This window comes from Alligator sinensis, unplaced genomic scaffold (genome assembly GCF_000455745.1).
Source record: "Alligator sinensis unplaced genomic scaffold, ASM45574v1 scaffold1118_1, whole genome shotgun sequence".
Taxonomy (NCBI): Eukaryota; Metazoa; Chordata; order Crocodylia; family Alligatoridae; genus Alligator; species Alligator sinensis.
The window spans coordinates 274,222-287,242 of record NW_005842070.1 but is presented as its reverse complement, the minus strand read 5'-3'; the positions used below and the strand labels follow the sequence as shown (position 1 = coordinate 287,242).

Sequence of the window (13,021 nt, the reverse complement as noted above, 5' to 3'; positions counted from 1 at the left end):
TTCCCTATACTGTACTGTTGTGCTGTATTCTAACTGGTTATCGCCCTATACCCCAGGGGTGCTGCTTTGCAGTGATGTTGTATATGAGGGTCCACAACCTTTAGCTAGTGTCAGCTGGAACTTGTATTCCAGTCATCGCTGCAGGCCAGAAGTCTCTGCCTCTCCCCCTCCTCTGAGCAGCCAGCTGCCAGATTCCTGACCCTACCTGCAGCAAGGGTCAGCTCAGATGCTGTGGAGCAACAGGCTGTACAGTGGAGGGGAGCACTTCAGATTGGATGGGCAGCCGACACAGTGTAGCTGTTACACTGATCCCTCATGCTGCACTGGGCAGTTCTAGTCTGCATGTCACAGGTTGGTAACCCTTGCTGTATATTCTACAGGTCTTGAACCCAGGTCTCTGTTTTGTCAGTATAAATTTATTGACTTTTGAAAATTTTATCTCCATTTATATCAATGTCAATGAGACCAGAATCAGGTCCATAATTTCTGAAAGTGTTCTGAAAGGCACGATATACATATAAGAACTTCATCTTACAGTGATAACAATGTAGACAGGCCCTCCCCACACCCACCCACTGATTTTGCTTCTGCTTGCCATAGGCACAGGAGTCTTCTCCTGTGATGGCTAAAGCAGGATCAGGGCCACATTATCTTTTTTCTGATTCAAGTGAAACATTTGTTTGTTGTTTTAAAGTTTGAGAAGTGCTTATGTGCTGCTGAAACACAAAGAGGAACTAAACGTCTACAAGATCACTCCATAAACTGCCAACATCCTTTTTTTTTAATCCTTCTGGGAGTGGGAAGTGGGGAGAGGGTCAAGGAAGGAACTAGGGCCAGACAAGGGGAGGAGCAGTGCATCATGGAGGTCCCCACAGAAGATGTAAGAACAGTTACAATAGTTCTGTTAACAAGAAAAGTGGATACAAGTGGAATAACTTCCATGAGAGTGATGGCCTTATTGTGACTAAGTGAGGGAGGAGGGTCAGGAATGAAGTGGGGGGGTTCTTTTAAAGAGGGATAAGGGAATGGGAGAGGAACGAAGTGTCTAACAGAAAAAGATAGCCTTGAAAAGAGCAGCAAGAAAGCAAAAGTCACTTCCACTGAAGTTTGATTTCTCCAGATCCTCTAGATGGAAGGATCCTTCCATGCTCACTGAGCACATGTGTGATAGGTCTACCATGTTTGTTGTTCTTGTCTCCCACCATAAAGATGCATATCATTATGTCTCAAGAGCGAAGGTGAGGCATGGGCCCATTTTTTCATGAGTTTATCTGTGTCTTGCCTCTTCTGTTACAGCCTGTGGCAATAAGGTTGACCCTGTCTATGAAACCCTCCGCTTTGGAACTTCTTTGGCGCAGAAAACCAAGAAGGGCAGCTCTGGAAGTGGATCTGACTCACCCAAGAGGAATTCTGTAAGTGTTGTATTTCATCATTCATTTTCTTTTTGGAAGACCACAGCATACTCATTCATAGCCACCATTGCTGAATTTCCATCCAGAATGGAAAGCCTACATTTCAGGCTTTTATAAAAAAACATCTACCCCAGACACAAAGAACAACGGAAATTAAACAGGTGGACTGTTCTGTTATATTTGGATTTGTGCTGCTCAGTTTCAGTGTATAGTTGTGTTGCCCAGAAGAAGAATTGGGGTTGAATTGCAGCTCCACACAGAGGAGGAAGAGTAGCAGCCAACTGATACAGGGGTCCCTGATATGGATGGTTCATTCAAAAGATAAAGGAGGCAGCTCATATGTCCTTACTCTTATACACAGGTGTCTAAAGTAGCCCATGGTTAAGTCCCTCGTGAGTACAGCTAGGGAATTTTTTTCTCAGTTGCTGAATGTCCACCACTTCAGCTGAATTCAATGAAAACTTCAGGATTGGCACCTCTGAAATTCGGGTCCCAAGGAAGTACTTGCCTGTAGTTCATGAATAGCAGGCTGATTATATGATGCCAGCTCACCTCCTCATTAAAAAAGTCTGTAAGCAAGATGTCTCAGAAGGGTTGAAGTTTATGGTGATGAAGGAGGAGGCAAGGTGGTTAAATGCCAATCTCCATATAGTGGTAGGGCCTCTGCAATGAAAAAGGGTACATTTACCTTGGAGAGAAATTCAGTTTAGCCCAAAAATCTCATAGGACTTTGACCCGATTCAGCAAACTGCTTCAGCATATACTTGACGTTAAAATTGTGCTTGTATATATCCATGTTCATCACAAGACTCAAACCAGGACTTTGCTGCAGCTTAAACACAGATTTAAATGCAGAGATAAACGGGGGTCTCACTTATACAGATAAACTTCTAAACAGAGATGTGAATCTAATTCAAATAGGCAAACTCAAGCTAATCCAAACAAGACCGTACAATCTTTTGTCAAAGCTGGGTAGGATGATAGGCTCAAGAAGCTGAATGAAGGCGTTATACCCTTCATTCAATTCCTTTTTATTTTGAAAGAAACTTAGTATTTTCCTCCTTCTTTAAAACCAAAAACAATTCTAGTACCTTTCTTACTTAGTGCCTATAACTAATTCTTTCACTTATTTAATTTATACTGGAACAGCAGTTCTTTGAATGTAATTATTATCTGGTAAGTCAATAAAGCATTATGCTAAATTATGAAAGAATACTCATGCATAGAAAACATAAAGACAGAGTCAGCTTGCCCTGGAGTTTTGATAATAACAAGGTGGAGAGTAGGTGTAAAATACAGAATGCCAGTTTGTTGTGGCATTTTCTCCTGGGAAGTTAGACAGTGGATTTAATGTGGCACATGTCAGTGCATAGATAATAGAGAAAACTGCAAGACAGCTACATGAAACTATACATTTTCCTGATTTAAGGCCTTTACTTTGGAACAATGGGCATAGGGTTGTGAGCCAGCAATGAATGAGCAGTTATAGAAATAAAGGGCACGGAATATTTTACTCTTGCTTCTCACCTCCCATGGCTCTGCAGACCTGGTCCTTGAGGGTCTTTTGTTCCATTATGATCACAATGGAAGTTGTGCATTATGTACTTGGGTATGCCTAGTGCAGCTGCTAAGTTTATAGGTGATGCAAAACAGGAACCTGCCCTTGAGAGCTTTAGGGAGGAAAGCATAGCAATACCAACTGTTACCAGACTTCATGTTAGACTTCAGGTAGTGGCACTGAATTCATAAATGTTTGAACAAGAATAGTACATTCTCTGAAGAGACCATTTATTGAGCACAGCAATATGCAACTTCAAGCACACTACAAAGAACAACAGAAAAACTTTGCATAAACTTTGTGAAAAATATTGTGTAAAAAATCATGCACAGTAAAGTTAAGCTACTGCTCATTAAGCATCACTAAAAAAGTGTGCTTTTGCTACTGTGCATTGGGGCAACCTAATGCACATTTATTTAGTGCCTCACATTAGAGGTACTAAATTCAATGTGCATTAGGAAAACGCATTAATGAACGTGTAGACACGCCTAGTGATAGCACACACAGGGCACATCTACACATACATGAATGTGCCATTGTTACAGTGCATTCAGTTTAGTAGATGTAATAACAGATACTAACTCAATGAACAGTAACTGATGCTACTACATAATAGTGCCAGCACATGGTCTTTTAGTGACACTAATGGGCAGTAGACTAAATCTACTGTGCATTAGCACAGCTTCTGCCATGATGCGCTAATGCACAGTAGAATGAGTCTACTGTGCATTTAGCATCTCGTATAGATGCACCCACAACTTAGCCTAATTTAAAATACAATGCAATGAGCCAAAAAGACAACAGAAAGCCTTGCATAGGTCTTACATAATCTTGAGGGCAAAGTGTCTCCTTGCAGCCAGGTATGCAGAAAGTCCTTATTGTTACGTCTTGCCTTGCAGGTCGAGCTCAACTTGTTATTGGTTATTGTTTCCTATCAAGTTTAGCACATGCATAGTCAAAAAGCAGAACTGCGGCAAAAGGTCCTGTCGCATGCGCAGTCCAAAAGCAGAACTGCGGCGAAACTAATGCCCCTTAATAACCTCTTATCTTGGTGTAACCCTAGTGCACTGAATAAGTATGGTTGCAAGATCTATGTGCAAAATAAGCCTTAATCTATATGCAGAAGCTATTGCAAAACATGTTGAACACAAAAGCAATTGCAAAGGCCTGGTGGCCGAATTATAACGTATTTTTACCACAGTAGTGAAAGGAAACAATACTAGAACATTTACCTTTGGTGGTAACCTTTAAGTATAGCTAGGTGCACTTTTTGCTGTATCTTTTTTTTCTTGCAATGTAAGTACAGGCCTGCAAAGCAGTTGTTTTCCTTGTATGTACACAGTAATTGTGGAACATTGTAAGAAATTAAATGGTAGGGTGAAATGTTCAAGAGCACTTCAATAAAATGTTATTAGGAAATGAAGAAGGCTATACAAAGGATAATAGCTTTTCAGATGAGAAAAAATCTTAGACTCTATATTTAGAGAGATGTTTTTAAAATAATCTCCAAAGTAGACAGGTGAGTAGAGTTTAGAAAGTGACATTTCTTAGGTCAGATTTTGAAAGCTTTATATTGAGTATCTCCTTATTCCAGCAAGGAGACTCATGTAAAATTGCTATTCAGCTCACTAAAGAGTATAAGATCAGGCCTTTAAACAATATGCTTTTGAGGCCTGAAACTGTACCAGTTAAATACCTTCTTTAAAATAAATTAGGTGCAGGGGACTGTCCTGGGTCCATTGCTGTTCAATGTTTTTATTAAAGATTTGGATGCTGGAATTGAGCATTTCTTGAGCAAGTTTGCAGACTACAAAACTGGAAAGGATTGCAAATACGTTGGAGGACAGGAGCACTATTCCAAAGAATCTTTACAGATTGGAAAGCTGGGCTAAAACTAAAAGGATGAAGTTCTGTTCTGACAAATACCAAATGCTACACCTCAGGAAGAATAATCAAAAATACAAAATGAGTGACACCTGGCTGGATGGCAACATTACGGAAAAGGATCTGAGAGGCTCGGTAGTTCACAGAGTCAATACGAGTCTGCAGTGTGATGCAGTTACATAAAAGGCAAATGCAGTTTTGGTATGCATCAATAGAACCATTAGATGAAAAACATAGGACATGAAAGTGCCTCTGTACTTGGCACTGGTTAGACCTGATCTAGAGTATTGTGTACAGTTATTTTAGGCTCTACATTTTTAAAAGGACAGGGAGAAGTTAGAGAGGGTTCAGAGGCAGGCAATAAAAATAATAAATAGCTTGGAAGGCAAGCCACATAAGTAGAAGTTGAAGGCAATAAGCATGTTCAGCCTCTGGAAATGGCAATTTAGATGAAGCATGATAGCAGTCTTCAAATACTTGAAGAAATGCCATAAAGATGAAGGAAAACACCTTTTCTCTCTCGATGAAGAAAGTAGAACATGGACTACCAATGACTTGAACTTGCAGCAAAGTAGGTTTAGATTGGATATCAGGAAAAACTGAGAGGCAGTGGAGTTGTGGATTTGCCATCATTAGGGCTGTTCAAGAAGAGGTTGGACAGACATTGGCCAGAGATGATCTAGGAGGAGCTATGCCTATGTTCTACTGTGGGTATTTCCCATGCTCCTAGGCTTCTTGGTTGCCACGTGGAGCCAGGAAAGAATAAGTTTTCCCCTCCTGCTGCTTTATGTGTCAGGAGGTTTTCTATCCCTTCTTCAAAAGCAGTGTGTGTGGCTGCAGTCAAGGCTGGGGATTTTGACTGGGATGTTCCAGTGCTTCTGCTGGGACTAGCTCAGAGGTTCCTAGCCAGAGCATCATCCCCATCCTCTCAGGGTCAGGGTGATTATCATATATGAAGTCAGGAAAGAATTTTACCCTGAAGTCAGAATAGTATGGACTGTTTTTTGCCTTCATCTGTAGCAGGGGGCATGACCGTCTTCTTCAGATCTTTTGAAGATATTTTAACAACATTTGCAGCCACAGGACTTTTGCTGCCTTTGTCCCCCTGCTTTACCTGGGGCAAACTAAGGTGCTATGTCTTGTGGTTGTGTCAGGGTTGACTTTGTAGTTTTGCTAACAGATTAGAATTGGGTCTGGCCAGGCTGCAGGCCTGTGCCCCCCCTATTGCACTGTTGGCCCAGAAATTGGGGCGGGCTTGCCCCCTTTGATACATCAAAATACTCAATACCAAGTTTCTGCATTTACTTAAGGCTCTGATGTGATTTCATTTTGCCTCATTGCTTCTCTTTCTGTCTTATCCCATCTTGTTCACTCATAGACTTCAGACCTGGCAGAAGTTCCTGAGGAAACGGATGGTTCAGGAGGCACATTTGACATAAACAGGAGACGCAGCAACAGTGGTGAGTGCAGGACATTCCAGCATTTGCAGATGCACAAAGTGATGGAGTAGCATGAGCAATCAATGTGAACTGTTGCAGCTTTTCCTTATGGCATATTCTGATTTGGGGGTGATTTGGCCAAAGGGTGAAAGGGAGGAATTTGAAAGGTGTTCTTTACCAGTATGGGTTAATTCCTCAGAGCCTTAGAATCGATAAAGACTGATTTTCGTATAGCATATGAACCAAATCTACTTGAAATCAAGTGGAGAGTCAGCACATCTGGGTTCACTTCCTTCCTCTCCCTCGAACCTACTGTGGCATTTTATTAATACCTTTGTCCCTATAGTTTCTTCAGGGCACACTATGTAGTACTCATATTCATAATTAGTTCCAGTCACCACGTGCCTCAGTTTTGGTTGTGGGGGTGAAGAGCTCACTGGCCAAGTTCATGGACGATACCAAGTTATGGGAAAGCGTGGTCACATTTGAAGATAGGCTACATACAGATACAGGCGGACCTAGACAGGCCGGCATGTTGGGTGGATGGGAATCTGATGAAGTTCAATGTTGAGAAATATAAAATGCTCCACCTGGGAATGAGCAACCCCCAACACACTTTCAGGCTTGTTGGCACCAAACTGACTAGCACCACAAATGAAAGGGACCTAGGGGTAATAATAGACCATAGTATGAATATGAGCCAGCAGTGCGATGCTATAACTAGTCTGGCAAATAATACTCTGGCATGCATCAAACGATGCATCTCCAGCAAAACCAAGGAGATGATTCTTCCGCTCTGCTCAGCACTGGTGAGACCACCACTAGAGTACTGCGTCCAGTTCTGGGCACCGCACTTTAACAAGGATGTGGACAAGGTTGAGAGAGTCCAAAGAAGAGCAACCCATATGATCAGAGTCTTAAAAGGCAAGCCATACGAGGAAAGGCTGAGGGATCTGGGACTCTTCAGCCTGAGGAAAAGAAGGCTGAGAGGGGACCTGGTAGCAGCTTACCACTACACTAGGGGAGTACATCAAGGGCTCTGTGAGCAACTGTTCACCTTTGCACCTGAGGGGAAAATCAGGAGTAATGGCCACAAACTCCTGCAAGATCAATTCAGGCTCGACATTAGGAAAAACGACTTCACAGTCGGTGTCCAGACTGGAATAAGCTCCCTCCAGAGGTGGTGCAGTCACCTACCCTGGAAATCTTCAAGAGGAGACTGGACAGTCACCTTGTTGGGGTCACCTGACCCCCAGTTATCTTTCCTGCTTGGTGCAGGGGACTGGACCTGATGATCTTCCAAGGTCCCTTCCGACCTTACAATCTATGAATCTATGAAAAACCTCCAGGTGCTCCAGGAATACAAATCGTAAATAATACAAATAGCTCCAACCCTTTGTCCCTTTGGAGTCTGTATGTAATATGATTTCATTATAACAATAGTATGTATAATTGTTATGATGTGTGTCTATGACTGCTGCCCAGTGATTATGAACGCACAGCATGCAGTGAATTGCCTTAGCCATGGGTGTGACACAGTGAGTCATTAATTTTGCAGTGCCCGAGTCCAGTTGTGGTGATGGTAGAAAGAACTTCTGTGTGCCCAGTAAAACTTCGGGCTGGAAGAATTGGAGTTGCTTGCTGTTTTCACCAGAGAATTATTCCAAAACTGCGTATGCAGTCAGAATGTACACTGCAAAAACATACCACAGGTCCCTTCACTCCCTTACAAATGTTTCACTCCATATGCCAGATAATTTTAATATTAGCCAGGTGGTAACTTCAAAATCCCTTCCTTCCCCCATTTTAAACTCCCTCTGAGCCTCTCTTCTATTACTTATTCTCACCGTTTCACTCCTTTTCTCAGTGTTCAGTTCTTTTCCTTGTTGTCAATTTAAGGTCGTCTTGGCACACACCTTCAGATGCTACTTACTTGATGGTTTGGAAGTGTAAATCGACTTTAGAAGTGCAACCATTGGCCAGTGGTTATTAATCCATCCTACCTGAGTTTAAAGTTGTCACCTTATGTTTTTCAATCAATTTTTCTTTACATACCTTACCACCTTGTTTTGAGCCCAGGAGAATTTTTTCCTATGGGATCTATGTGACTTGGATGCATTCAATAAACTTGCTGAAAGAGACTAGTTTAAAGAGCTCAATATGTGTCCAACCTCTCAACAACGTCCTTGGCACATTAATGATTCCTTTGATCAGTAGTGACTTTCTTTACAATCCATCTTTCAACGGCTCAGTGTATGAATTATGCAGCAGTTGCTCAAAAAAACTTTCACTTGGTAGATCTAATAAACTGCCCATGCTGTTTGCACAAACCAAATGACAAAATGAAATGGAAAAACTCTTTTCATGCTCCCAGAGTTCCCACATGGTTTTCATGCTTCTCCTACTGCAAACAAATATGAAAACAGATGAATTTCTAGAGTATGTGGAAAAGAAGTCCTCATAGTTTCTTTGTCCTATAGTGTTTGTGCATATCAGGTAATAATCTAAGAGAAAGAACCAAATAAATATTAAGAGTGTAATGAACTTATTTTAAAATGTTCTTGTGATCTACCTCTTTTTCCTCCAGGCTTAAAGTGATATGCAGTGATTCTATCTGGAGTTGCTGTTATGTAAAGCTCCAGTAACTCTGATGAAGCAGGTCCATTGGGCTTTGCTTTCCCTGGCAAGCCTGATTTCCTTTAAAAAAAATTCCAGTAGATGGAATTTTTAGTATAACAGCTACAGAAGTACTATAAAAATAAGTCTAGCAGGCTGGTTTATTCCCTTCTAAAGATTTAGTCTAATAATTGCAAAGGCACATTTATTATTGTTCATGCTAATGTACCTACAGTAACAACAGTTCTCCATTTGCATATAAAAAGATGAATTTTGTAACATCCAGCCCTGTAAACTCAGCATGGCCTCTGAGAGTCAATTATGTTCTTTCTTTGTGTGAATCACCACTAGTGATAAAAGTTTTGAAAGACAAATTACAATCTTAGTGACACCTGCATGACCCCACTGCCAACAGGCAGTTTGTGCAGGTGTCACCACTTCAGATGTAGGGGGAAAAAAACATGCCAAGAAGAATTTTCTGCTGATAGACCAAGAATACAATCTAGCTTACTAGCTTTTGGCAATGTTTATTCGACATGGCTACCAGGGCCCAAAGCTAGTAGTTAAGTTTTATTTTTATCACTAAGTCCAGCAGAAATTACCCTGAATACACAAAGGAAGCTGATCTGATGAACTAGAAAGTACCATATTCATGTGGTGTATTTTCAGATCAAAACCACAGCCTAGTAGCTTGAAAAGCTTCTCTATAGAAATGCACAATAGATGTAAAAAATGTTCACTATTACATTGCACATTATTCCCCAGGACTTTTTTATTTAACCCCTTTTTTCATGACACCTTCCCCTCAACATCCAGAAAATAAAAATTCATATGGAAAAAAATTTTCATCTCCTAATGTGTCCAAACAAACTGTGAGCTGACCTTCCAGCTCTGCCAATTGGTTGTAAAACATTAGCAGGTCACAATAGTGGCATTATACACTGTGACACAGGTGTAAATTCGTTACTGTTGAAAATCAAGAGATAAGCTCCTCAGGTCCTCCACAATTTGTAGATTCACTCTATTTACTGTGGGGCTGGACAAACAATTCAGAGAGGTGTCACGATTAGCATTGCTTGAAGCAGGTAAATAGAACTGGGGTGTTTTCAGCTTAAGTATTCAAGATACAAGATTACATCCAGTTTGTGTTCAGACATCTTCAAATACTGCAACTAGAACGGGACAGAAATTTTCTCAGGATCATCCACACCTTTACTGGCTGTGTTTGTACTAATGAATGTCCCTCTTTTTCCTGTCCAGTCCATGCACCTGACATTTCATCCCTCCTATTCAAGCAATTAACACTCTGTTTTCTCAGTGTCTAAAAATACAATTTTGTCTCCAAAATATAGATTTACTACCTAAATCTTGGGGAAGACTTTTCTTAAAAGACAGATTCTTGTCTGGCTTTCAGTTCACAATGAGAAATGCAATAGGGAAGAGTGAGAGAGATTCAGCAGAAGTTCGGCAGTTCCTTGGCTTCTGTTTTCCTTAATCTAAATCTTAGAAAAATGAGAGAAAAATTCACTAGAAGGTGGAGCAGCAATGTTATGAAAATAATTAGTAATACAAATAATGATACAAGCAATATAATACAAAGTAATGTGGCTCAGCTAGGAGGTGGGCTGCTGCTTGTAACCCAAACACTTCCCTTGCCATCCTCCTTGGCACCATGTGCCACCAAATGTTGCCTTAGGCCAGCATTTCCCAAACCCGGCATGTACATCTCTTGCGGATGCTGTCACCATTCACCCCACCACTGATAGCAGCAGCTGCAGCAGGGCAGCACAGACTCACCAAAAGAGTCCCATTCTGGTACCCTGCTTACCACGTGCCATTGATATCCCTGTTGCAGAATGCTGCCAAGTGCTGCCAATCCCCCTGCTGCTGCTCACTACCCCAGGTCAGATCACATCTCACATAGGTTGCAGACCCTTGCACTAAGTATTTAGTCTTCTATTAAAAACTAGTGCTTTGGAGACTTCTGTTAGAAAGTATACAAGTAAACTGTGGTCCTAAACTTTTCAGAGGGCTTTAGTGTCATAACAGTTGATGGATTCTTACATTTAAAATAATGTTCAAGCTTGCTGAGAACTGAGATACAGAGTTCTCTAAATATTAGATAGCAGTTTTTATAATCGGTGGGCTAATGCCATCAAAGTCAGCAGGTGAGCTGGATGAAAAAAGGTACTAATCAACTCATGAAACAATTGGAGTAAGATGATAAGTTTGATTGTGATATTATTGTGCAGACAGTTCATTACTATCTGCCCTGCTGGTTGTGTGTGGGGCAGCACAATAGCCTCACAAAGGAAGGCCCATCCCAAATGATTCATCACAATAGCCAATGGGCCTTAGTTTTTTGGGGGTCCTGTAGATGTTAGAGCAATGAAATGACTGATTCATGTAAAGAGAACATGACTGAGAGATGGAGTGAAAAGTCAGAGTAGGAATATAAAGATAAGCCAAATGATGTTGAGCCTTCAGCTATTACCAGTTTTTCATGTGTTTTATTTCAGTGTTTACATACTCAGAAAATGGCACAGAACACTTTGGAGAAGAACCAAAAAGAACAAACTCCCCAGTACAGGCAAGGAATTAATGAGAGTATATTGAACATGCACATTGATTTAAGAGGTTTATGTCTAATAGAGAAGAACTTGGGTGAGTCTCTTATAAACTGATATTGTAAACGCAGAGTCCAACAGTAAACCCAAGCAGTGTGGATGTTGGTCAAATAGTGCAATCTTACAGCTATAACTCCTGAAACAGGCATTGGAAAAGACATTTGGAAAAGATCCATTTCCTTTCTTCAGTCCCTTTTAGCCCAGATTCTCACTAGATCCTTGTGGAAGTGCCAATAGAAATGGGAGTAATACAAGGAGGAGTCAATGTCCTTCCTTTAAGGTTCTGGGCAGTTACGTGAGTTAAGGAAAGACCACATATCCCAATCTTTTGAACTTCATCCAGAGTCCCCTGTGGTTCAGTGGTATGATACTTACCTACCACACAGGAGACCTGAGTTCAATTCCCAGATGCTTTTACAGCTACAGCCCTGGAGGCACCCAATGTCTGGTCTTTAGAGTCAGTCTTAGTGCCCTAAGGGCAGAATAAAAGGTCTGGGCAGCTTCTACTCTCCCTGCTAGGCCCTGAGGGAGGCACACCTGAGCCTGGGATAAGTGAGGATCTAGTTAGGGAGCTGCTGGAGGGGCTGGATGTTTTTAAGTCAGCCGGTCCGGATGATCTCCACCCTAGAGTTCTAAAGGAACTGGCCGGGGTCATTGCGAGTCCCCTGGCGCAGCTTTATGAGCACTCGTGGTGCTCTGGAGAGGTGCCGGAGGACTGGAAGAGGGCCAACGTGGTTCCCATCTTCAAAAAGGGGAGGAAGGAGGACCCGGGAAACTATAGGCCAGTCAGTCTTACCTCGATCCTGGGCAAGCTGTTTGAGAAAATTATTCTGGCACACATCCAGGAGGGGCCAGCAGGGAAATGCATGCTCAGGGGCAACCAGCACGGGTTCATCAGCGGCAGGTCATGTCAGACCAACCTGGTGGCCTTCTACGATCAGGTCACTAAATCATTGGATGCAGGGGTAGCAGTGGATATAGTCTTCCTGGACTTCTGGAAGGCTTTCGACACTGTCTCTCACCCTGTTCTCATTAGGAAACTGGGGGACTGTGGCGTAGACACCCACACAGTCCAATGGGTCGCCAACTGGCTAGAGAGCCGCACCCAGAGGGTGGTAGTGGATGGGTCCTTCTCGGCCTGGAAGGACGGGGGCAGTGGGGTCCCGCAGGGCTCGGTCCTCGGGCCCGCCCTGTTCAACATCTTCATCAGTGATTTGGATGAGGGGGTGCAAAGCACCCTGTTCAAATTTGCTGATGATACCAAGATGTGGGGGGATGTGGGCACAATAGAAGGGAGCAACAGGCTACAGTCGGACCTTGACAGGTTACAAGGATGGGCAAAGGAGAACAGGATGGGGTTCAACACAGGCAAGTGCAAGGTGATGCACCTGGGGAGGAACAACCGGCACCATACCTACAGGCTGGGGAACTCCCCTCTAGTCAGCACGGAGGTGGAAAAGGATCTTGGAGTCATTATCGACTCCA

At 42.3% G+C, this 13,021-nt stretch overlaps 1 protein-coding gene across 1 annotated transcript in view; it reads left to right on the top strand.

The window, feature by feature from the left end:
- Nucleotides 1-13,021, top strand: part of STAC (SH3 and cysteine rich domain) — a 115,904-nt gene that overhangs the window by 80,621 nt on the left and 22,262 nt on the right. The window contains exons 5-7 of the mRNA XM_014519933.2: nucleotides 1,297-1,412; nucleotides 6,233-6,314; nucleotides 11,429-11,499. Of these exons, the coding sequence (XP_014375419.1) occupies nucleotides 1,297-1,412; nucleotides 6,233-6,314; nucleotides 11,429-11,499 (269 nt within the window). The remainder of the gene's footprint in view (nucleotides 1-1,296; nucleotides 1,413-6,232; nucleotides 6,315-11,428; nucleotides 11,500-13,021) is intronic.